This window comes from Macrotis lagotis, chromosome 7 (genome assembly GCF_037893015.1).
Source record: "Macrotis lagotis isolate mMagLag1 chromosome 7, bilby.v1.9.chrom.fasta, whole genome shotgun sequence".
Classification (NCBI taxonomy): Eukaryota; Metazoa; Chordata; class Mammalia; order Peramelemorphia; family Peramelidae; genus Macrotis; species Macrotis lagotis.
In genome coordinates, this window is record NC_133664.1 from 10,073,992 (window position 1) to 10,097,434 (window position 23,443).

Consider the following 23,443-nt stretch of genomic DNA (forward strand, 5'->3'; position numbering starts at 1 on the left):
GGAATGGGTGGATCATGGGCTTTCACAGAATCGCCTCAACATTGCACCCTCGATCGATATGTAGACTTGGGGCCAGATTTTCATTAACCAACATCACTTTCCCCCCCCACATCCAATGTGAGTACACCTAGATTTGACACTTTATGGTAATGATATGACATCATTCATGTTGGGGGTTGGAAGGCAGTTAGAATCTGGGGCTAATTTTCATTGGAATTGGAGTTCCTTTAAAAAAAAATTCAAGATATTGTAGTACAGATGGAAGAGAATACTGCCCAGATAGAACTGGCAGGACTTTGGAATTGACTTGGATAAGAGTAAAGGGAGAGGGAGAGGGAAAGTTAAGGGAGATTCAAAAGTGACCCCCAAGGTGTTAGACCAGGAAAGAGTCATTGGATGGGATTGTGCTGGAAAGAAAATGCTATTTTTCTACTCTTACCCTGCTTGCATTTGATTTACTAATATTAAATTACTTTGATTGAACTCTGATCTTATCTATGTTGGTACTCCATCCACTGCTGCAATTCTATCTTCTCATCCTTGCCATCCAAACTTCTCCCAGATATACAAAACCCACTCTTTTCTATGTTCACCCATAAGCCCTCCTTGGCAGGGATTTGGGGAAAAGGAGGAAGATCTGCCTGAGAGAATCTTTCTCTAGTTCTTTTGACATTTCATGTATAGTAGTGGAATATATGGATTATTGATGATCTGTCCCTCCCTCTTTCTTCAGGACAGACTTGCCTTCTTTTTCAATTATGTATCTTTATGTTGATGTCCTAAATATCCAATATCCTTCATGTTTCTAGGTTGATGCTGTATTATTGTTTATACATGGCCCTTAAACCATCATCATTGCCATTAGCATCATCTTCATCTTGAGGGGCTTTTCTGTAGCACTTCAAGACTGAAACCTATTTTACATGTAATTTCATTTGATCCTCCTTTCACAAGTCTGGTCCCCTGCTGGTGACCCTCAAAAAGAAGCAGTTGGAGAGAAACATGATACAGTAGAAGAAGTCAGAGAACCTGGGTTCAAATACTCTCTGTGAGTCTTTCTATTCATATAACCCCAGACAAGTCACTAAAGCTGTATGAACTCGGATATTTTTACTGTAAAGTGAAGAGAGTGGACATAACAGCTTCTGTAACCCTTTCCACCTCTTCACCCTGTGATCCTATTGTCTTCAGAGATACTTCTCATTCATGTGCCAGGATTTCTAGTTTTAGAGTATCAATTGTTGTTAAAAAGATGGACTTTTGTATATTTGGGAGATGTCTGGAGGCACTAAAAGCCTCAACCAATTTCTCTAAGGCATTCTGGATTGCTCTCTGACTCCTAGCTCATTGTCCAACCTCAGGTTGCTATGATGGATCAATTCTAGGTGTCCATTCAACATAATCAGGACATTTTTCATCTGCTTGGTCTTTTCTGCGTTGGTCACTGACAAACTTCATTGGAATAATCATGAATGTGATTTGGGTGATTATAATATTCTGGGACTTGAGATGATGAGGACAATGACATCATCTGTGACCAGGTCAGTCTAGAGGACCACACCATATAGGGAATAGGGCTCACTTCATTTCAAACTCTGTTCTGAAGGAACCCCCCCCCCCCCAGTGATGTCAAATACCATTGGAGAGCATTTCTGTCCCCCATTCATGACTTTCTTGATATTAATAAGACAAACCCCAAATAGATATATTTAAAAGCATAGAATCTTAAATTAAAGATAGTATCTAACTTCTAATTGTCTCCAAATTCCCTTGTGATTTTGATTTGTGGTTTTGGTTACCTGTAATGACAGAGAATTCATCAAGTCACAAGACAATTTTTTACATGTCATGACCACCCTAATTGGTCAAAGGCCTTAATTATATGTTACTGAAATTTGTATCCCTTTAATTTCTACTCATTGGTAATAATCCTATTTGCTATTCTGCATCTCATTCAGATAATCACTTACGGCTTGAGTGGTCGAACAGGCACTCCTTTTACTAAAACCATATTCTAATGTCCTCAGGTAGAACTGGTTGTCAAAGTGGTTAAAAGCTGTTCAGATAGATAAAAGCTGACAAGAAATAGGTTCAAGTTGGCAAGAAAGTTCCTTAGAATTTCAGGAGCTCTCCACCAATGGACTAAAAACTCCTTTTATATACTTTATGGTACAGTGCCCATATGTGGGTCCTAGGTCAATCTACTTAGGTGCAAAGTTGATCTAAACTGTCCCAGGTCTGCACTATGCTTTCATTGTTCACAAAAATAATGACTTACATTGTTTAAATATTTATGTGCATGTGGAGGACTGACCTCACCACCTCCTCAGCTGCACCAGTATCCTAACTGCATCAATATCGATGCCAAACTATGAACAAAGCCGTAATCACTTGTCCCCATGACAATCCTCATCATCCTGAGGACAGCTATCATGGCTCTTATTTCAAATCTTTTCTCAGGCTAAATAACTCTACCATGAGACTGCTGTATTTGGAGACAGTAAGGTCTAGATGAGAGCTATGCAAATTCTTGGAACAAGCAATCATTTTGATGTTGGCTTTACTTGTGATAATAATGATCATGTTGGGGGTGGCTAGGTAGCACAGTGGATAGAGCACCAGCCCTGGAGTCAGGAGGACCTGAGTTCAAATCTGGTCTCAGACACTTAATAATTACCTAGCTGTGTGGCCTTGGGCAAGCCACTTAACCCTATTTGCCTTGCAAAAACTAAAAAAAAAAATAATGATCATGTTGTTCTCCTGATATTTCACCCTTGCCAGGTGAGCTCAATTTTCCCACCTTTAATTAATTCTCCCCTAGTTGTTTGTGGTATTTTGCAATATCCAGATGTGTTTCATTGTGTTTTTTAAAAAAGATGTTGCTCCTGGGAAAAGTATGAAGCTTATGCCTCTTAAAGAGTCCACTTGAGTGTCTCTTGGAGACATTGCAGTGGTAATTGTTATGGATTAACATGCTTCAAGACTCAGGCAAGTCCACGACAAAATAGAATCACCAAAACACAAAGGAAACTTGTTTAAAATGGAAAATGAAATACAAAAAATATATATTAAGAACTGTTATACTATTGATGAAAAATAGTTTAATTTTCAGAAAACAAGCTAAGAGCTTCAAGGAACCTGAGAACTGGATGGGGTTATGATTGATTCTTTTAGCATGTGCTATAAGCTTTTTGAAAATGTATGACTGGTAGCAAGACAAATGGCAGTGGGGGGATGCAGTTGCCAGTACAAAAGGCATTTATACAAACATTGGAGTATTGAAGATTCAGTAAAGGCAATTTTAAATTATAGGACATTCTTTGGAGCTACTTTTCCATGTTCCGACTCACACTGGCAGGTTCTGTCCTCAGTACATGACTATGGTATCTTCTCTCAGAGTGCTAATGAATGCTGAGGGATTAGGACAGGTTTATTCTAATGTGAAAACTCATGAGCCCCTACCGGTGTATTTCCTCCCATGATTAGTAGTTTATATCAGAAAGTCAGATTTAATTGAATTTTATACACAAGTTTATGTTATGTACTTATAATTCATATTAGATTATGATGGAATAGTCAGTTCTGATAAGGTATCCATCCCAAAGGTTCAGTGACAAAATTTTCCATTAGTACACAGAGTTCAAGGGAAAATTGGCTCTAACTTAGAGATCATATGTGGCAAAGGGATAATAGCTCCCTGATCTTGGTGTCTGAAAGTCTTTTTCTCCTCCTTGTGATACGTCTAATGAAATGTCCCTTAGATAGTAACTTTAAGCCCCTCTTAGAATCTTGAAGCTGCTTTTTTTTGATATGTCTGATTTAAAATTAACTCTTAATTTGTACATCACATCAGTTATTCTGGAGCCACTGTTAGGGTTAACATTCTAATATGAAGTCCCAACCCAAAGTTCTGAAGTTTTGAAGAATCAAGGGCCCTCCTCTGGTCTAGGGGATGTGATTAGACTTAAACAACTGAGGATCTTTTAACCATAACCCCCCCCCAGAAATTCCTTCCCACTTGCCTGACAACTAGTACATTTACTGTGAATGTATTGGATGATCCCGCCAAAAGAGAATTGTGAGACAAGGTGAAGATTTAAGCCTGGCTTCACTTGACTACAACTCCAGTATACTGCCTCCTTAATTTGAACCAATTTTAAATTTACAGTTTATTTCCCAAGTTGGGATTGGTGTGAGATGTTGATTCTCCCCATGCTCCTCTTTCTTTTGCATTCATAAATATGATATATAATGCAAGATAAATGTCACCCAAATGAAATTCCTCTCAGGCTTGCTTGGATGAAGACTCCTCGCATTCGCTTCAAAATGACTACTTGTAATCATCGCTTTGTTTTCTTGAGTGCTATCCAGGGTTGGAGCTACAATTTTCTCCCCTCTAGTATCCTGCCAGAGTCTGTCCTGATTTAGAATAGTCTCAGCCTCCCCCACCTAATTGTAGTCAACTTTTCTTAATTCTCAAGGCTTGTTCAATCGATGTCGCCAAGATCAGCATGCGGAAGATGGAGATGGAGTGTGCTGTCGATCCGTGGCCAGTAACAGAATCATGGCAGGGTGTTCTTTCTTGTGGCCAATTCCACAGAAATATCAAATTGCCCAAAGCTTGGAAAGCATGGTAGAAAATAGTCTGATGGAAGACAGGGAATTCCTTCTGAGTCAGAATGGAGATTTTTCAGTAACTCTCCTCCTATAAAGCTGGTGTCTGCCTGTAGCTGTTGAGAAGGAGACAGAGCTTCATGCATGGAGAAACAGAGGTCTGTTGTCTCATGCCTTAGAGCTGGGCAGAGTTCCATGAAGGTCCTAGAAATTGCAAAGCCAAACCCACTTCTCCCTGCACTTGGGTGCACCATCCATACTCCTGGGACAGACTTGCTGGAACTACTTTGGCATCACCAGTATTGGACACAGTAGGGATATATTGGGAATGGATCTCATGGAAGGAAAACTTGCTTGGTTCCCCAAACCATCTATGTAAAATTGTTTTTCATATTTTCACAGTTTAAAAATGAGAAAACATCTACACACTAAACAAACAAGTTTAATAGCTGATGTATCTATATCGACATCTACAAGCATATCTATATTTATATTTTACTATTGTTCTTATTCAGTCATTTTCTTTTTTTTTCTTTTTTGAAAGGCTAGAGGTTAAGTGGCTTGCCCAAGGTCACACAGCTAAGTGTCTGAGGTAAGATTTGAACTCTGATCCTCCTGATACCAGGGCTGTAGCTCTATCCATTGTGCCACCTAGTTGCTCTTGTTCAATCATTTTCAGTCATGTCCAACTCTTTGTGATACACTTTGGGGTTTTCTTGGCAAAGAGACTGGAGGGATTTCCCATTGCCTTCTCCAGCTTTTTTTCCAGATGTGAAAACTGAGACAAACAATGTTAAGGGACTTTTCCAAGGTCACAGAGCTAATAAGTGAGGCCAGATTTGAACTTAGAAAGATGGGTCTCCCTGAATCTATGCCTTCCTCTAGTCAGTAGACCACTTAGCTCTGTCCCTGTCTGTCTGTCTGTCTGTCTCTCTCTCTCCCCAAATGCAGAAAATATATCCATATATAGGTAAACTATATTGAAAGCACTCAAAGAAGTGAATCATTGATTTCAAGTCCATTTTGAAGTGAACATGAGCATACAGACACATAACCTCATATATACACACATGCACGTGTAACATGCCTAGTATGAATGTGCCATATAAGCATGTATGTGGGTCCACATGCATATCTGCTCATGAAATGCAGACCTATGTTACATATATACATCTCCAACAGTTTGCAGGCCTCCTAAAGCAATGATTTCTTCCATCATCTCAGTGGGCCTGGGATCCCAGGGAGTTGGATATACTCTCCAGTGAGGCAGCTGTCTCTACCTGCCACCTGGACAGGGTTGCTATCGTCATTTTAATATTTTTCTATATTCCTGACTTCAGACAGGTCACTTCATGCAGCTTCCCCAACCTGGGTCTTGGTTTCTATTTTAGTAACATGTAAATGTTAGATTTTGTGCACTCTGAAGTCCTTTTCAGTCTTTAGTCTATCACTCTATAGTCTCCATCCCAGGAGAATGTAAACTCCTTGAGATTGAATATCAGCTCATCTGATGCCCCCACAGAGGTGTCATAGATTTAGAATAGACACATAGAAGGTACTTTTAAGAAATATTTGCTAAAATGAATAATGCATTCAATTCCATTCAAGAAACATCTCTTCCAAGTGTTCTCTGTGTTGGACTCAGTGCAGGATGCTGAGGTTCAAGGAGATCATCCAGTTGTCTACTTTTCATGGCCTTCTCTGAATTAAAGGTTAATGCACCAGGCAAGTCTGGTGCATTCACATGTGGAAGACCTGAAATGCCAGGGAGAAAAATGCCCATTTCATCGAGGAGGGCATCATGAACCAGCGAAGAGACTGGAGTACAGAAAAGCTCATTAAGGTCTATATTGGAAGGTCTAAGCTGGAAGATTCTCCCAGAAATACGAAGCCTTTTCTTGTGAAGGATAGAGAGGGAAGAGAATAGAGTTGAAAGATGTTTTAGGAAAGTTTTGTCCTTTCTAGGAAGAGGGGAATAAGGGCAGGTCTCCCTTGGGTGATGGATAGTTGGACTTCCAAGTTTCTGTGAAGTGATTGGATGTGCAGGAAGAGAAAGAGGGAAAAGTCAAAGACTGTGAATGTAAGAAACAATATATATGTGAGTGTTTAAGCCATAGACAAGCATTCTGACTGCCCAGAACTCAGATAGTCTCAGAACTCCAGTATACAGAATGGGGTTCACCTTTGGGATTTACCTCCAGGTGTTCTAGAGCTCCCAGATAGAAGGAACAGTGCTTTTTAGTCTCTCAATGCTTCTAGGCTCAGGGTCAAGGAAGGAAGCAAGACCCTGAAGAAACTGGGTTCCAGCCTTTGGGACTGAGTCTGTATTCAAAGTAGGATTTGTATTTGCTGGTGCTTATTCGCAAAGCAATAGGCCTATTAAGTTTTAATGTCAGTGTTCTTCACAAGAGAAGTACAAGGAGGAAATTTCTGACTTTCAAGGAAAAGTAACATTTATTCTGGAAATAGAGAAATGGGACAGAGGTTCAATACCTCTGAATAGGTATCTGTCCCCCTTTACCTTAAAATTATTGGACTACCATAGAGAATAACAGTGAGCAAAATCATTCAATTGAATTTCATTCCAATCAATGCATTTCAATTTATTCAGTAGAGTTCTACTGAGAGTCATTTAGTCACCCAGATAAGCACATTTTTTCCTTTCTTGGAGATTCTAATAAATGAATATATTGACAGAGCCTTTATGACTAGGAAAATCATAATAGCCAGAAATACCAACTGGCTTTGGACCTGTCTCCTTGACTTATTGTGAGGTTCTGTTGATAATGTATATAAGGTTTACATGGATCCATCAACAACCAACATCATCAATCAACAAATATATGAGTGTCAACTCTTTGACTCTTTGCCAGGCATTATGCTACAAAGCATGGAACAAACCTTACTTGAGGGAGCTTATATACATATATATATATATATATATACATATATACATATATACACACACACATATACCCATAAAAACATGAAATTCTAGCTATCCAGGTGAATAAAACAAATATAAAACAAGGAGCAAAATACTTGGTGATTTTTGGGGTGGTAAGAATCAGCAGTTGGAGAGAATCAGAAAAAGCTTCATGCAAAGATGGCGATGGTCATTGAGCTAGCTTTGGGCATCTAGAAGGGAAGGTTGAACTTTGGTAACTGTTAGTTCCCTTTCTCATGGTTACCATAGCTGCCTCAGTGGTGGGATAATTCAGTCCAAGAATCTCTTCATTCCCTCTTGGTCTTGTTGAGCACCCATTTCTGATTATAGATTTCTCTTAGGCTTGGTCCCCAAAGCTTTTCCAACTCTCCTTTGAGTGGCACCCTGGGATAGTCCCCAAAGGGGATAACAAAAGCCTCAGACAATCTAACCTGTCCTAGCCACTGAGAATGCAGCTATTCCTCTCCTTTTTTCCAGTTAGAGAAGGGAGCTACAGATGTCTCCCACATGAAGTTTGGTACCTTCTCTGAAACCAGCAGTCTGTTCTCAGAGAGCTGTCCACAGCACTGTGACCATGAATAAATTACCCAAGTACACAGTCTGTAATTTCCAGAATCAACATCTGAACCCAGTTTTTCTGCCTCTGAGGCTAACTCCTAAGCTTCACTGCTACATACACACATCTCTACACAAATATATATTTTTTCCCCCCAATTACGCAAGGCAACTATGCCGTTATTCTTTTTTTTTAATTTTTTTTATTCTCATTTCATACAAATGTTTTTTTACATTAATAAAATATACTTGTTTACAAGTAAACAAAATACCCCTCCCCCATGAATAAAGATAGACTTGCTTGGGCAAAAAAGTAAAGGGGAGAGAAAAAAATTAAAATTAAAAAAAATAATAGTAATAATTGTAGCTATAGCCAGGTGGTGCAATGGACAGAGCCCCAGCCCTGGAGCCAGGAGCACCCGAGTCCATATCCAGCCTCGTAAACCCAATAATCACCCAGCCATGTGACATGCAAGCCACCCGATCCCCACTGCCCTGCAAAAAACCAAAACAGAAGAAAGAAAAGAAAAAGACCCAAAATAAAATAAAATAGTAATAATAGTAGGGGTGGCTGGGTGGCAGACAGAGCATTGGCCCTTGAGCCAGGAGCACCTGGGTCCAAATCCGGCCTCAGACACCCAAAGATCATTCTGCTATGTGGCTCCAGGCAGGCCACCCAGCCCCACTTGCCCTGCACCCTCCCCCAAATAATAATAACAAAAAATGTGCTTCAGTCTTTGTTCCAACACCATCAACTCTGTCGCGGGTGGATCACATTCTTTATGATAAGTCCATCACAAAAGTTACTTCCATATTTTTCCAGCGTTGCCATTGCTGATTGCAACCCCCTCCTTTCTTATTTCTCCCCTACCATGTACTATATTTTCTCTCTCCTTTCACTCTGACTCTGCTGTAGGGTCGCTGAGTGGCACAGCAGACAGATCCCTGGTCCTGGGGCCAAGAAGCCCTGAGCCCCCATACCACCCCTTAGGCCCAGAACCCACCTGGCCCTATGGTCCTGTGCAGACCATCCAATCCCAGCCCCTTGCAAGAAGTAAAAAAAGAAAATGTGTTATATCTGAAGACTGTCCCCCCCCATGGTCCATCCTCTCCTCCTTTATTCACATCCCCACCCCTTCCCCCTACTCCCCCCTCCTTACTCCATTGAATATATTTGCTGTTTCCTCTCCTAGCCATCTCTGATGAGAGCAAAGGTTCCCTCATTCCCCCTTGCCTCCCCCCTTCCATATCATTGAAATAGCTCATTGTAATAAAAAAAATCTTATTATGTGAAATATCTTGGACTATTCCCCCTCTCCTTTTTCTTTCTCCCTTTCCATTTCCCTTTTTTTCCTATTGACTCCATTTTTACACCATATTTTATCTTCAAATTCAGCTTTCTCCTGTGCTTCAACTATAAAAGCTCCCTCTACCTGCTCTATTAACTGAGATGGTTCATATGAATATTATCAGTGTCATTTTTCTATACATGCAGTTCATCCTCATTAAGTCCCTCATATTTCCCCCCTCTCCTCCAATCTCCATGCTTCACCTGAGTCCTGTATCTGAAGATCAAACCTTCTGTTCAGCTCTGGCCATTTCAAAAGGAACCTTTGAAATTTCCCTGGTTCATTGAAAGTACATCTTTTTTCCCTGGAAGAGGACATTCAGCCTTGCTGGGTAGTTCATTCTTGGCTGCATTCTAAGCTCTTTTGCCTTCCGGTATATTGTATTCCAAGCCCTATAAGCTTCCAATGTAGTTGCTGCTTTAGTCCTGTGTGATCCTGACTGCAGCTCCACGGTATTTGAACTGTGTCCTTCTCGCTGCTTGTAATATTTTCTCTTTGACTTGGGAGTTCTGGAACTTGGCTATAATATTCCTAGGGGTTGGTTTTTTGGGATCTCTTTCTCGGGGGGATCGGTGGATTCTCTCCATTTCTATTTTGCCCTCTGCTTCTAGAATATCAGGGCAATTTTCCTGTAGTAATTCTTTGAAAATGATGTCAAGGCTCTTTTCCTGATCATGACTTTCAGGTATTCCAATAATTTTCAAATTATCTTTCCTAAGTCTGTTTTCCATATCAGTTGTTTTTTCAATGAGATATTTCACATTTTCTTCTAATTTTTCATTTTTTTTGTTTTGAAGTATTGATTCCTGATTTCTGGCAAATTCATCAATCTCCCTGAATTCTATTCTTTGTCTGAAGGATTTATTCTTCTCAGAGAGTTTTCTTATCTCTTTTTCCATCTGGCCAATTTTGCTTTTTAAAGCATTCTCCTCAATAACTTTTTGAACTGTTTTATCCATTTGACCTAAGCTGTTTTTTAGCATGATATTTTCTTCAGCATTCTTTTGGATTTCCTTGACTAAGCTGCTGACTTCATTTTCATGTTTTTCCTGCATCTCTCTCCTTTCTTTTCCCAGTTTTTCTTCCAACTCCCTCATTTGATTTTCAAAGTCTTTTTTGAGCTCTATCATAGCCTGAGCCCAATTTCTGTTTTTCTTGGAGTCTTTAGATGCAGGAGCTTGTGCTTCCTCATCTTCAGACTGAGTATGTTGACCCTTCTTGGGCTCATTTGCAAAATGTTTCTCAATGGTGTTTCTCTTATTTCTTTGCTTGTTCATTTTCCCAGCCTAAGCCTGTTTTTTGGGGGTGCTTCCTGAGCTTTTGGGACACTCCCACAAGGGTCTCAGTGTGTGAGGTTCTGTCCTCCCTCCTGGTCTGTGAATGAACATAAGCACTCCCCTCTGCCACGAGGCCGAGGTGGGGAGGCCCTGTTGTTCTATAGGGGAGCCTAGACTGGGATCAGGATCTGAATGTGGTCAGAGCGCCAGAGTCCAGTTCCAGAGGCAGAGGACAGAGCTGCGCAGTCTCTCTCTCTCTCTTCACTCCCCTCCCTCAGCTCAATGGGCTCATGCCCTGGGGGCTCCTGCTTACCTGCTCAGCCTGCTTCTGTTTCCAGGTCTAGGCTGTGGATTTGGGCTGCTGAAAGACCAAGCTGCTGGCTGTGTGCCCTGAGGGCTGGACTCCACCTGCTCGCTCTGGCAGAGGTCCCCCACTGTTCCCCCACTTTGTGCCGGTGCTCCCCGGGGTGCAGCTCAGGAGACGCCCCCGCTGCTGTGAGCCTCGGCTCCCAGTGCCCTGGGGCTGCCTCCGGGAGGCTGAAGTTCTTTGGCTCTGGCGGGCCACCCCTCTGGTGGGCCACCCCTCCGACCCGGGGAGCAGAGCCTTTCTGCTCTTTTCCAGGTTACCTTGAGTAGGAGAACTGCCTCACTGGGTCCCTTTGTGGGTTCTGTCTCTCCAAAGTTTAGTTAGAGTCCTTAGTTTATGAGTTTTTGTCAGAGAGCTCCTAAGACTCGATCCCTTCATGTCGCCATCTTGGCTCTGCCCCCCCCCCCCATGCAGTTATTCTTAAAGGGGGAGGCTAGCCTTCCTCAACCAGGATGGGGATTGGGTCTATGAGAACAGTCTCCTCTATGAGATTAATAACCATAACCAGGATAGTAATGACAATAGCTAATGTTAATCAGTTTTTGTCTGTGCTTTCCATGCTGAACATATGTATAGTTCCATACTACAACTATTAATCTCCTCATTTTAACAAAGACATCATAAAGACACTGGGGACACAGAGAGGTTGGGGGAATTGTCCATGGTCACACAGCTCCCAGATAACAGAGGCAGGTCTTCTGGTGCCAAATCAAGAACTCTTTGTACCCTGCCCATGGTTAATTCCTACAGTAAATGAATAACACTGCCTTTCTGGAGCAAGGACAGTTTCATGAGGAAGACCATGTGCTAGGTTTTTTTAAAAATATATTTCTTCTTTTCTCTTTAAATGCCTTAAAACCTGTTCTCTTTGAACTACAGCCAGAAGGGATTTATGGTGACAAAAGATGGGTCAACAGACATGCTTTTTCTCCTTTGTTCAGATGGGGAAGGAAGCTGTAGTTGACAGCCCATTCATTAGAGATGCCTCTTAGTTTTGGATGGCCACACCTTAGCTTCTTTAGTCATGGTCAGATAAAAAAGAAAAGGGGCCTCTGAAAAGGGAATCCTGAGATTGCAGGCCTAAGTCAGGTTGTGATGGACAGTCAGTGACTGGGATTCCATGTGGAGAGAGGCTGGCTCTGCTCCTCTACAGCTGTAGAGGCTGTGGGCCAGGCCTTGGGCATCAGTCCCTCTTCCATAGCCTCACCCTACTGGGGTCTACCCTTTGCTGGCATCTACAGCAGCATGCCACGTGCCACCCTTAAGTCAATGGTCTTCAAAAAAATGGGCTGTCACAGTTTACTCGCCAGTTAGAAGAATGAGCCAGAGAAATATGTTTGTCCTGGCGACACAGCTGAAGCTGAGACATGTTGGAGAGACCCATGGACGTGCCCAGATTTGCCAAGTAATCTATATGCATGCCTGTGTAGTCTATAGTCAGTCAAAGAATCTGAGAGTCCCTTTTGTTTTGCTTCCCACTTTCAATGACCTTCTGGTCAGCCCTACTAAACCTGAAGTGGAAGCTCAGCCAAGTGATATCACTGAAATATTTTCCATCTTCTTCTACATTGAGGTTGACAGCTGTAGAGTGTGCCCCAGGCTTGGCAGTGTGCTTAAACCAATGATCCTAGGAATATTGAGCCAAAGAAATAGTGCATAGTGAGTGGAGTAGGTGCCATAACTTCTAACTCACCTTTGATAGCTTGAGTCCAAAAATCTACAACCAGACAGACTGGTTTCATGAGTTGAAATATCATCTCAGGCTCTTATAAGCTCCATGACCTTAGACAAGTCATTGAACCTCTTTAAGTCCCAGTTCCTTTATCTGTAAAATGAAGAGATTAGACTCCTTTCCATATAGAAGAGATAAGTGTAATCTGAAGGGGAAAGGCATTAAATGGGAGGCAAAATTGAAACAGTCCCTGATTTCAAGTGGTTTCCATTCTCTTCTGAGAGAAACATCATGTATTTAAATAAATATATATATAATCAGTAAAAGTGATTTCAGAGCAAGGAGATATCAGAGGACTCTAAGTTGATCTTTTTAGGAATCTGGGATTCTAAGAAGTGAAAGTGAAGGGCGACCATCTTCTCATCATGGTGACCAGCCTGGGCAAAGGTGTGGACATAGGTGAAGAGGCAAAAGGCAAATTTAGCCAGACTAGAGAAGGTAGGGAGGAACATGGCATGCAATTAGTCTGGAAAGGTAGTCTGAGTGTAGGGAAGGAAGTAACTTAAATACAAAACAGAAGACTTAATGCAATGGGGCAATTATGCCATATCTATGAGTTGACTGGCTTTTGAGTAAGGGTTCCAAAGATCACGAAAATAAACACTTCCATATGCCCTGATTGTGCCTTGGTCAGATTTCCAGTGGGCAGAAGGAAAGATGAAACTGAGAGGCAGAGAGGCAGAAATATTGTTTACTATCATATTTGTTTTTCTTCTCCTCTTACCTTTGTATGTACAACCCATGATGAGTTTGTCACATAATAGGTATTTAAACAAATGCTTAGAGAAGAAAATGATGGACCACTCCAGGACCTTTGCCAAGGAAATCCCCAATGGCATCATGAAGTCAGACGTGACTGAAAAAGACTGAACAACAGACAAATGCTTATGGATTGATTAATTGATCTAAAATATGTTCAAGGTACGATATTGGTTAGACTCTCTTCTCTACTTCGTGTCTTCTGCTCAATCTTAAATCAAACTAATAAAATAGTCTCTTTGCTGCTTCTTTACTGCAGACAGCTGAGAAAAAACTTTCTATTAGAAATCATGAAACTTGAGTTGCTGCCCCTGACTCTATATGACTTTGGCAAAGTCACTTAATTTTTTGGTTCTTATTTTTCATTGCAAAATGAAAGGGTTTGATCAAAATATTCCTAGGTCTCCTTTTCCTCCTGACATAATATGAGTCTATAATTTGGTTAGATTCCACAGGAACAAGACATCAGGATGGTGCTCTCCCCTCTCAAAATAGAGGAAAGCAATTATTGTAGTTTGCATAGTTGGCTAGAAAGACATTTGGCCAGCAGCAAGATTTTTTTTATATAATACTTGGAAACCTTCTTGATAAGAGAAAAGTTTGGAAAGACCCAAAGGAGAATGATCCAGATTTTCTTAATATCAAAACTCAAAATGTTCCTGTGATATTTTTGTGGGTAAAAAAAATCCCTGAGATATTTATATTTTTAGTGTTTTTTTAAGAAAAATATCCCTGAGATATTTAGCAAATAAAGTAATATATGGAGGTATTCTGGAATTTATACCAAGATCTGGGTGTGTAAAATAGATTCAGTTTTTATTTTGCAAAATTCTAGATTTGGAAAAAAAATCATCTAATATGACACAGCCTGTGAGGCAGCAGGGTGTGGTACACAAAAGAGTGGACTTGGCTTCTTCTCTGATGCATTGTGAGTCTCTTGGAATCTCATTTTCTCATCTGTGAAATGGACATTATTCCTATTTCCCATGGATAAGCAAAGGATCATTGCTAGTCGATCAGTGACCTTATCTCACTTGAAGGATGTTATAAGATGCTCTGCCCAGTTTCTCATGTGAGAACGTGTCTAGTTGTGAAACCCTTTATCCTATATGTAACTTGAATGTATATTTGAGTGTTCTCTCATCCATTAGAATGTGAGTTCAATTGAGTGAAGGACCCTGGGTTTTCATCTTTCTTTATATCTTTAACCCTCAATATAATGATTGGCACATATATGTGTGCTTATTAGATCTTTGCTGACTTGGCATTATAAAATATGTGCTTGAGGCAAATCCTTCTTGTTGTCATAGAGCTGGGCATCTTTAAGGGCTCAATCCTGTGATTTCCTGGTGTAGGGTCCTTCCAGTATGGAAATTTCCTCAAACCAAGCAGATTAGCATGTCTTCTAGAACTTTTTCTGGGGGTAGAATTAAGAAACTTGCTTAGGAAAATGCCATCTGTACGTGTCTAAAGCAGAATTTGAACCAATTTCTTTCTGACACCAAGAATTGGGTTCCAGCAATGATACCACACTATCTCATATTTGTGTATATATCAGGAACTTAATGAAGCTCGTTGAGTCGTTGAATCATTCTATTACCTTTAAATCCTGAGTATTTTTCTTTGGTTTATGAATTCACTATATTAAGCTCCAGGATTTGGAGACCAAGCATAAGTGTTTACCTCTGAAGTTATTCTCCTTGCTTTCCAATCTCTTCCCATCCAATGTGGAGACAGGTAACTTAATTCATAGCATCTGCAGCCTTTGCTTCCTTCTCCCTCTCAGGGTCTTGAGTGGCTTTAGATGTGTTCGGGGAAGCCAGGGAAAGTCCAAGGTTCATTCAGGAAACTGATGGAACTCAATCCATATGTGGCTGACACCGGGAGCTTTCTGATTGGGCTTGTTCTCTGGCTCCTGCCATTATCACGGATGATTCCGAGTCTTTGATGAACTGCAGAAAAGAAAGCAGACGGTGGGAACTTTGCCAAGACTTTGGGAACCTCTCTGCTTTTCCTCTTGGCCTAATGTCCTGAGAAGGAGTGCTTACTGGTAGCTTGTTGATGTGGATGGACCTTTGTTGGCCCATCCCAGGGAATGTCTTTGTATTTGTTACCTTAAGATGCTAGCATTCCAAGCACCCAGAGTGTTGGATAAACTCATTCTAAGGCTGTTCAGGGGAGAATGAAAAGGGGTCAGTATGGCCCAGAGAGTCAGAAGGCCTGGACTCTGTTGGTTTTATGTTTAGTTGCTGCTTGTAGTGAAGTGAGCAATCCTGGCCCCCAAAGTCAGGGGCAGTTCTGGGGCCAGGCAGCCTACTTAGAGAGACCAAGATTTGAAATTTAGGGGCATAAAATCACCCTTGAAACTCAACAAGTGGGGGGCAGTTTGGTGGCATAGTGGATAGAGCACCAGCCTTGGAATCAGGAGGACCTGAGTTCAAATTCAGTCTCAGACATATAATAATTGCTTAGCTGTGTGACCTTGGGCAAGTCACATAATTCCCATTGCCTTGTAAAAATAAAAAAAAAAGAAATAAGAAAGTCAACAACTGATAACATTTTGGTTATGAGGCTCCAGACCCAGTGCTGGAAGATGCAGGCTTTTAATTTGGTTCAGTTCTCTTCATTTTAATTCACTAAGCACTTTAGCACATTTATGCCAGTTCATGGGTAAAGACAAAATGGAACAGATGAAGGTGCCCTCCATCAGGTTGATTTTTAGTTTTTCCCTCTTATCAAATTACTTTGTATTTACTCAAGAAATCAATTTGTTTTATCCCCTTCAGTAGAATTTAAGCTTTTTGAGGATAATACCAACACTTTTTTATATCATTGTTACTAAGGGACAGCTCAGTGGATAAAAGTGCTGGGTCTGGAGTCAGGAACATCTAAATTCAAATCTAGCCTCAGAACCTTATTAGCAGTGTGACCCTGGGCAAGTCATTTAACCCCATTTAACTGAGTTTTCTCATCTGTAAATGGAACTAGAGAAGGAAATGACAAATCATCCTGGTTTCTGTGCCAAGAAACACTTTGGGACAATATGGTCCACAGGGTCATGAAGAGTCATACATGACTAAACAGATGAACAACCAAAGTTTTTGAGGCAGTGAGGTATAATGGAAATTGTGCTGGTGAGAATCAAGAATTCAATTTATTTCATTTATTAGCTGTGTCTTGGCCTCTGGGAACCCATTTTCCTCATTTGGAAAGGAGGGAGTTGAATGAGATGACCTCCAAGGCAACTTTAGGCTGTGCCTCTAGGAGCCTCTGGTGCCTAAAAACATGCTTTTTGTTATATCTGCTTAAACAATATTTATTGATTTGAAGTCTTGGGTTCTACCTTTAGGGACATTGCACTCTCATAGAAGGAGTTTGTAGACACACCTACATATACAGAAAACCAATTAGAATTATAATATGATTCATATGGAGTGAAAGTACAAATTCCAGGTCTAAATTGATGCTCCCAGGATCCCCAAATATGAAAGAGAGAAATCCTATTTCCATGGGCAGGGAGTAGAGTGAGCAGGAGGATGAAGCAAGAGAAGCAGGATCTTTAGCTCAATCTTGAAGAGTTTGTGCGTCTCAATAGATGGACATGGCAGAGGTGAGGATACTTCAGATATAGGCTATGAGTTTATGCACAACTAGGAGCCAGGAAAGGTCAGAATTTATGTCTGACCAATGAAAAAATAATTATTCACATATTTATTTTTCTTTAATATCAATTTCAAGCATGTCCCTCCCATCCTCTTATCCAGAAGACCTTTCATTCTAGGAAAAATTAAGAAAGAAGAAAAGACAGTTCAATAAAATTACAAACCTATCAACTAAGTCTAACTATAAATGTATTTTTCTGATGGAAGAAAGTCCTTCATTTTGTTTGATTTTTAATTTCTGAAATAATAGAAGCATTTTCCATAACATAGTAGAATAGCCAGAAGACGATTATGCAGGAAACTACAGATCTATTATGAACAACTTGCCCTCCTTTCAAATATGTATTAAATTTGTCAGGTAAATTTGTATCTTTCTTCCCCCTACCTCTCACCCTAGAGATGGCTACCATTAGCCACACAGGCACTATACACACTGCCTCAAAGATGCTGTTTGTTGTTCATTTATTTAGTCATGTCTTACTCATCATGGTTGTGTGAATCATATTGTCCATACGGTTTTCTTGGAGTGATTTGCCATTTTCTTCTCTAACTCATTTTATAAATGAAGAAACTGAGGTAAATGGGATTAAATGACATCCCAAGAACCAAACAGTTATATTTACAAAGAGTTAATTTTTAAACAGCTTCTCTGGAGCCAAGTTTTGTTGTTGTTCAGCTGTGTCTGTCTCTTCTTCACTCGATGACCATATTATCCATAGGGTTTTCTTTGCAAAGACACTGAAGTGGTTTGCCATTTTCTCCTCCTGTGGATTAAGGCAAACAGAGGATACATGACTTGCCTAGGGTCACAGAGCTAGTAAGTATCTACAGATAGATTTTAACTCAGATATTCCTGATGCCAAACCCAGCTCTCTAGCCACTTAGCCACCAGATTGTCTCAAGTTTAGTTGTCATAATTCCATAATATTGCAATCCCTCCCCTTGTTTCTTTTCAGTCTGTCTCCTTGTGAATACTCCTCTGTTCATGATCAATCAAGCAACTGATCTAACAATATATATTCATAAGGCTCATAGCCCAGGCTAGGCAATATGTTGCGTGTGGGACAGAGACTGAATTGACATCATCTGTGCTAACAAGAGCTCCTATTCTCTGAAGAGATAGCACTCACAGAATATATGTTCTGTAATATAAAAATACAGAATAGAGTATATGCAGACATGAGCATAAGCAAGAAATATATAAAAAGAAAACAAGAAGGAGGAAAACAACATTGGTAACTGAAGAGCATCCAGAAAGTCTTTCTGAGGAGGATAGAGTTTGAGCAGGGTCTTGGAGGAATTGAGAGGTTACAAGACATCAAAGTGAGGCGGAGACTATGGCAACATGATGCGATGCTCAGTGCAGAGGCTGGTGATGGGGGATGGAGTCTGGTTTGTGACCTTAATGAGATCTGGGAAAAGGATTGCCTGAGTGAATTAGATTGGTGCTGTTTCTCAGGGGCGTTAGAGGAGGCTTTCTGATGACACCATCCAAAATAGGAGGTGAATGGGGGAGGGGAGGTTTGGAGATAGAGGCAAGAGCAAGAAGAGACTGGATATTCTCAACTCCAGGCTTCTTTGTCATCCTCCTTTCCTCCTGTCTTGGTTCCGTCTTGTTCCAGAATGGTTTGTCATGTTTCCACAGAGAGATAGACTGAAGCATTGTTCACCACAGTTTTAGAATATACATTGGGGAATGAGTCATATCTGGAATTGTGGGGTAATGTCCAAGCCTGGTGTTCAGCACTGGTCAGGGTGGATAGCAGAAGGACCCAAGTTTGTACCATGAATTGAGCTAACAGCTATAGAATGTTGCCAATTGATTCAACTTGATTTGGTTCATTCATTGAACAGAGCCTCAATATCTAATTTCATTTCATTGTTCCAGATGTTTTCTTTGTTTTGGTTGGGGTTTTTTTTGGGGGGAGGACTTCTTTACAAGCCCTTCTCTTGACTTTTCTAGATCCAAAGGAAGCAAGGTTTTTTCCAAGCAACATTTTTCAGAAACTCTTCAATTAAGACTGATGGCTTTCCACATCCTTCCCTACCAGTCATATCTGTAACTGTCCCTCATCTTCTCCCCACAGACTATTCCTTGAATTATCTTCTGCCTTTCCTGAGTTGGGGAGCTACTAAGCAGCTCTTGCTGTTTAACAGTTAAGTTTTCTCAAGAGTTTAATGCTTGCAGTCCCATCTATCAGCTCAGTTTGTTTTCTCCCAAGCTCTTAGATTTGATCTTAATTTTTGGTCCCTTTCCTCAGGTCCTCTCCTCTAGAAAATCTAGTCCAGCCTTCTTTTCTCCTTTGGGCCACCTTACTCTTCTAGCAACTTGGATTTATATTTCAGTTTTAATTATCCCCACTCAGTTAAAACACTCTCAGGAGTGTTTTCTGTATTCTGGGGAAGTTATTTTCTTTGATACAGTTTTGCTTCAGTTCATATAGGTTCCTTGGGATAGTGAAGTTCCCAGCATTCCAAAGCACTGAGATTTACAGAGGTGACTCTTCCTCAGTTTCTTGGCCACTATCATAGGATCATAGGTTTAGAATGGGAAGGGCTCATCAAATCAAATCACCTCATTTTATAGATGAGGAAACTGAGGCGCAATATATTCACATGACTTGTCCAGTGACACAAAGCTAGCAAATGTCCAGTGCAGGATTTGAACCAAGGCCTACCCTATTCTAAGTCCAGTGCCCTATCCACTTTCCAATACTGCCTCATTTGACTACACATTGACATGTGTAAGAGAAGTGATTCAGTAAAGTTATAATCCTAGCAATCTACATTAAAATTCGGGACAGTTGATGTGGATGATCAGCTTTCTGGCTATGAGTGTGCAGAGAAAGGAGGGGATAGATCAAAAGAAAAAAAACTTAAAAGAAAATAAACCTTGAGGTCTTGGACCTATGTCTAAAGGAACCTGAGGAGCCTTCCTCCATGGGTGTTCACACAGGAAATACTTTCTGACTCTCTCCATCAGCCCAGCCCTGGTGATACCTTATGATGGTGTTCTTTCAAACTTACAGCAGAAAAGCAAACTGTGAAAGCAATGGTTTTGGCAAATAAATATATCCTGTGCTCAACTGCTAGGAATCCCATTCTCATGTTTCAAAAGAGGCAACCATTTTGTAGGGTGGGGACACTCCTAAGCTGTGGTCACATTTTTTATTCAACCAACGGTCCTGACAATGAATCACAGCTCCTCCAAGGCAGCCAGCTCTCTACACGCCCGCCATGTAGCTGAGCTCTGCTTGGCTAACTCCCATCAGCCACTGATCCACTTTTTACATTTAATCACTAGCTTTCTGTGGTCAGAAAATGCCTGTGAATTTTTGTATGTAATAGTTAATTATACATTGGCTGTATTAATGCCTAATAATAAATATACTGTAAGTCATTTAAAAATATAAAATTAATAACCCTAATATCCATACTTCAATATTATTATTGCTACCAAAAAAATCTCCTAAGTTTTGACCATTTAAAAATGTATATTTAATTATATTAGCACTAATTCAACAAATAGGGGAACCAAAATGTAGTAGAATATAAGCTTCTTGAAGATACAGACTGCAATTCTAATCTCTGTTATTATATATGTGGAGGTCCAGGGCATGGGTTGTATAAAGTCTAGAAAGCAGATGGATGAGGCCATTGCAATGTCACTAAAAATGACCATATGCAAAAATATTCTTTCGGGGATGTCTTGACAATAGAATTAGAAACATCTGGTATTGACTTTGGGCCATACCTCCTGAGGACTCACCAGATGCATAAAATTAAGAAGGAATAATCTTTCTCTGACCAACAAGATGGCTAAATTGCTGTCAACTTGTATTCCTACACCCACTAGCACAATATAACATAGGAAGGACCTGACAGAAGATGCCTTATTGCTCGTTGAAAGGTTATTTTGGCTAAGGGAAGGAGGGTGGGGTGTGTTTGTGTGTGTGTGTGTGTGTGTGTGTGTGTGTGTGTGTGTGTGTGTGTGTGTGTGTAAGATTTAGAGATACTTCTTTACAATGCAATGATTTCAGGCATTTGAGTGCCTTAGGATTGTAGTTCATTTATGTTTTGTACCTTTGAGTTCCTAAATATTACAGTGATGTCTAGAGTGTGATTCACCTAGAAGAATTTTCCTAGTTCTAAAGTCATTTCATTCTCAGACAGAATTCATGTATTTGAGAAATAATGATACTGAAGGCTTGTTCATCCTTTCACGTTACAGAGAAAAAATCAACTTTCCAGGTTTGCATTTTCTGCCCATTTCCTCCACAGCCTGCTTAAGGATGCCTGCTATTTGGAACTTCACAAACCCCACTTTATCCAAGGTTCACCTCAGTGTCCAATGGTTTTCCAAGTTCTAGACTGTCCTCTTTTCTAATGCAAGCTTTAGGCAGGTGTTTCTCTTTGATGGCTAAAAAACCAGGTCAACTGAACAACCTTTTGCAAAGCCTAATGTGAAAGGCCTATGGCTACAAGTTTGGATAATGTCCTTAGGCACAGGAACAAGGGTGAATTTTAATAGGCAACTGACTGTATTTCCAGTTTCCTGTGAGCCCTGGCATATCCAAGCCCACATCCTGCCAACTTCCACTTTGAGAATGCAGTCGGTCTGTCTGTCTGCTCCATGACTCTCTAGTCCTGACCTTTGAAGTAGGATCTCTCTGGGGTCCCAGGACAGAACATTCCTTTCATTTGGCAAGGGGACATTTCCTCGTGACTGCTAGCTACTGGGGAACCTTCCTAATAATTGTCTTTGGCTTCCCATAAACCTGCAACCAGAGACAGATTTGGATTTTTTTCCCCTTACCTCTTGCAAATCCTATTTTTATGTATAGCTAAGGGCCCTTAACTTTCCAGTGTGTCTTCTACTGGGGGACTGGTGTCTTAAGGTCCTGTAACGAGGCCAGATTTGGCCTCTGTAATGCTATTTGTAATGAGAAATCTAAACAGAGAATAGCAGTGAGGCATGACTGGAATGTGTTTCCATTGGAGAAGCCAGTATAGAGAAAAAGTCTAAGCAAAGCCATGTCCACAAGGCCCTTTCAGCTGGCCAAGACGGAAGACTAATGTTATTGTGCCTTGGCTGTCAAGCTGCCAGCCAGCCCTCCCTCACCGATGTCTTTTTCTTTTATTTTTCCTCCCTTTCCCTTGCCTCTCTCTCTCTCTCTCTCTCTCTCTCTCTCTCTCTCTCTCTCTCTCTCTTTCTTTCTGTCTCTCCTATTTCTCTCTCTCTCTCTCTCTCTCTCTCTCTGTTTGCTCAGGTGGACAGTGACACCATTTGGAACGAACTTCACTCAGCTGCTGCTGCACGCATGGCTGTTGGCTGTGTCATCGAACTGGCTTCTCAAGTGGTCTCCGGAGAGCTAAAGGTGAGGTCTGGGTTACATTATGGGTGGGAAATTCAGAGAAGCTGAAAGGGAGGTGTGGGGATTGGGGGTATGTGGAGAGGGCGGTGTGGTCAGAGAGGGTTTGGGGAGCTGTGGCCATCAGGATGGACACTGAAGTGTGACCACCTCAAGAATTCTCTTCGGGGGATGCCTGCTGGTTCTGCTCAGAACCTGAAGCTTCTGGGGGAGAGCAGCACCCTCAAAATGCTCACTTTTATTTTGATTCTTTTTGAATCTAGAGATGATTAGAAAGTGTTGGTCCAGGTTAAAATTACCCAGAGTGTATACATAACTGACAGGCAATTCTGGAATTCACTTTTGAAAGCATTTGAAAAAATAGGATTATTGAGTTGTATATAAAACCCCAGAATGCCACCCAGAGAGAGCAAAGGTAAATAGCAGGCCGGTTAGCCATCCAGGAATTGTTGATGAGGAGGGTAATGGTGCAGAGGATGTTTTTCCATGAAACAACATCAAACAGGGTCTGAGCTTTATTGTTCTTTGCTTTTATGGTCACTTCTTTTCTCCATCATCTGAAAAGAACAATGTACAAGCCCCCACAGTTCCTCCAGTCTAAACAATTTATAAAAATGACAGACCTGACAGATCCTGAGGTTTTATTTGGTATTTTAGCTGAGTCCTTTCAAGGTGTGCCATGTCCATGTAGGGGGAGGGTTCTGGGTCCCAGATCAATGATGTTGTGTTAGGTGTGGCTTTTTGGATCCACTGGAACCTGGACTTAAGGAGCCAAGATGTATTCGCTGCTGGGGACTTGTTACTAATTG

The 23,443-nt window shown here is 40.9% G+C and overlaps 1 protein-coding gene across 6 annotated transcripts in view; it reads left to right on the forward strand.

Moving 5' to 3' along the window:
* Positions 1-23,443, forward strand: part of HDAC9 (histone deacetylase 9) — a 947,449-nt gene that overhangs the window by 708,090 nt on the left and 215,916 nt on the right. For all 6 annotated transcript variants that reach the window (XM_074195439.1, XM_074195435.1, XM_074195433.1 and 3 more), the window contains one exon: positions 22,533-22,640. In XM_074195439.1, the coding sequence (XP_074051540.1) occupies positions 22,533-22,640 (108 nt within the window). The remainder of the gene's footprint in view (positions 1-22,532; positions 22,641-23,443) is intronic.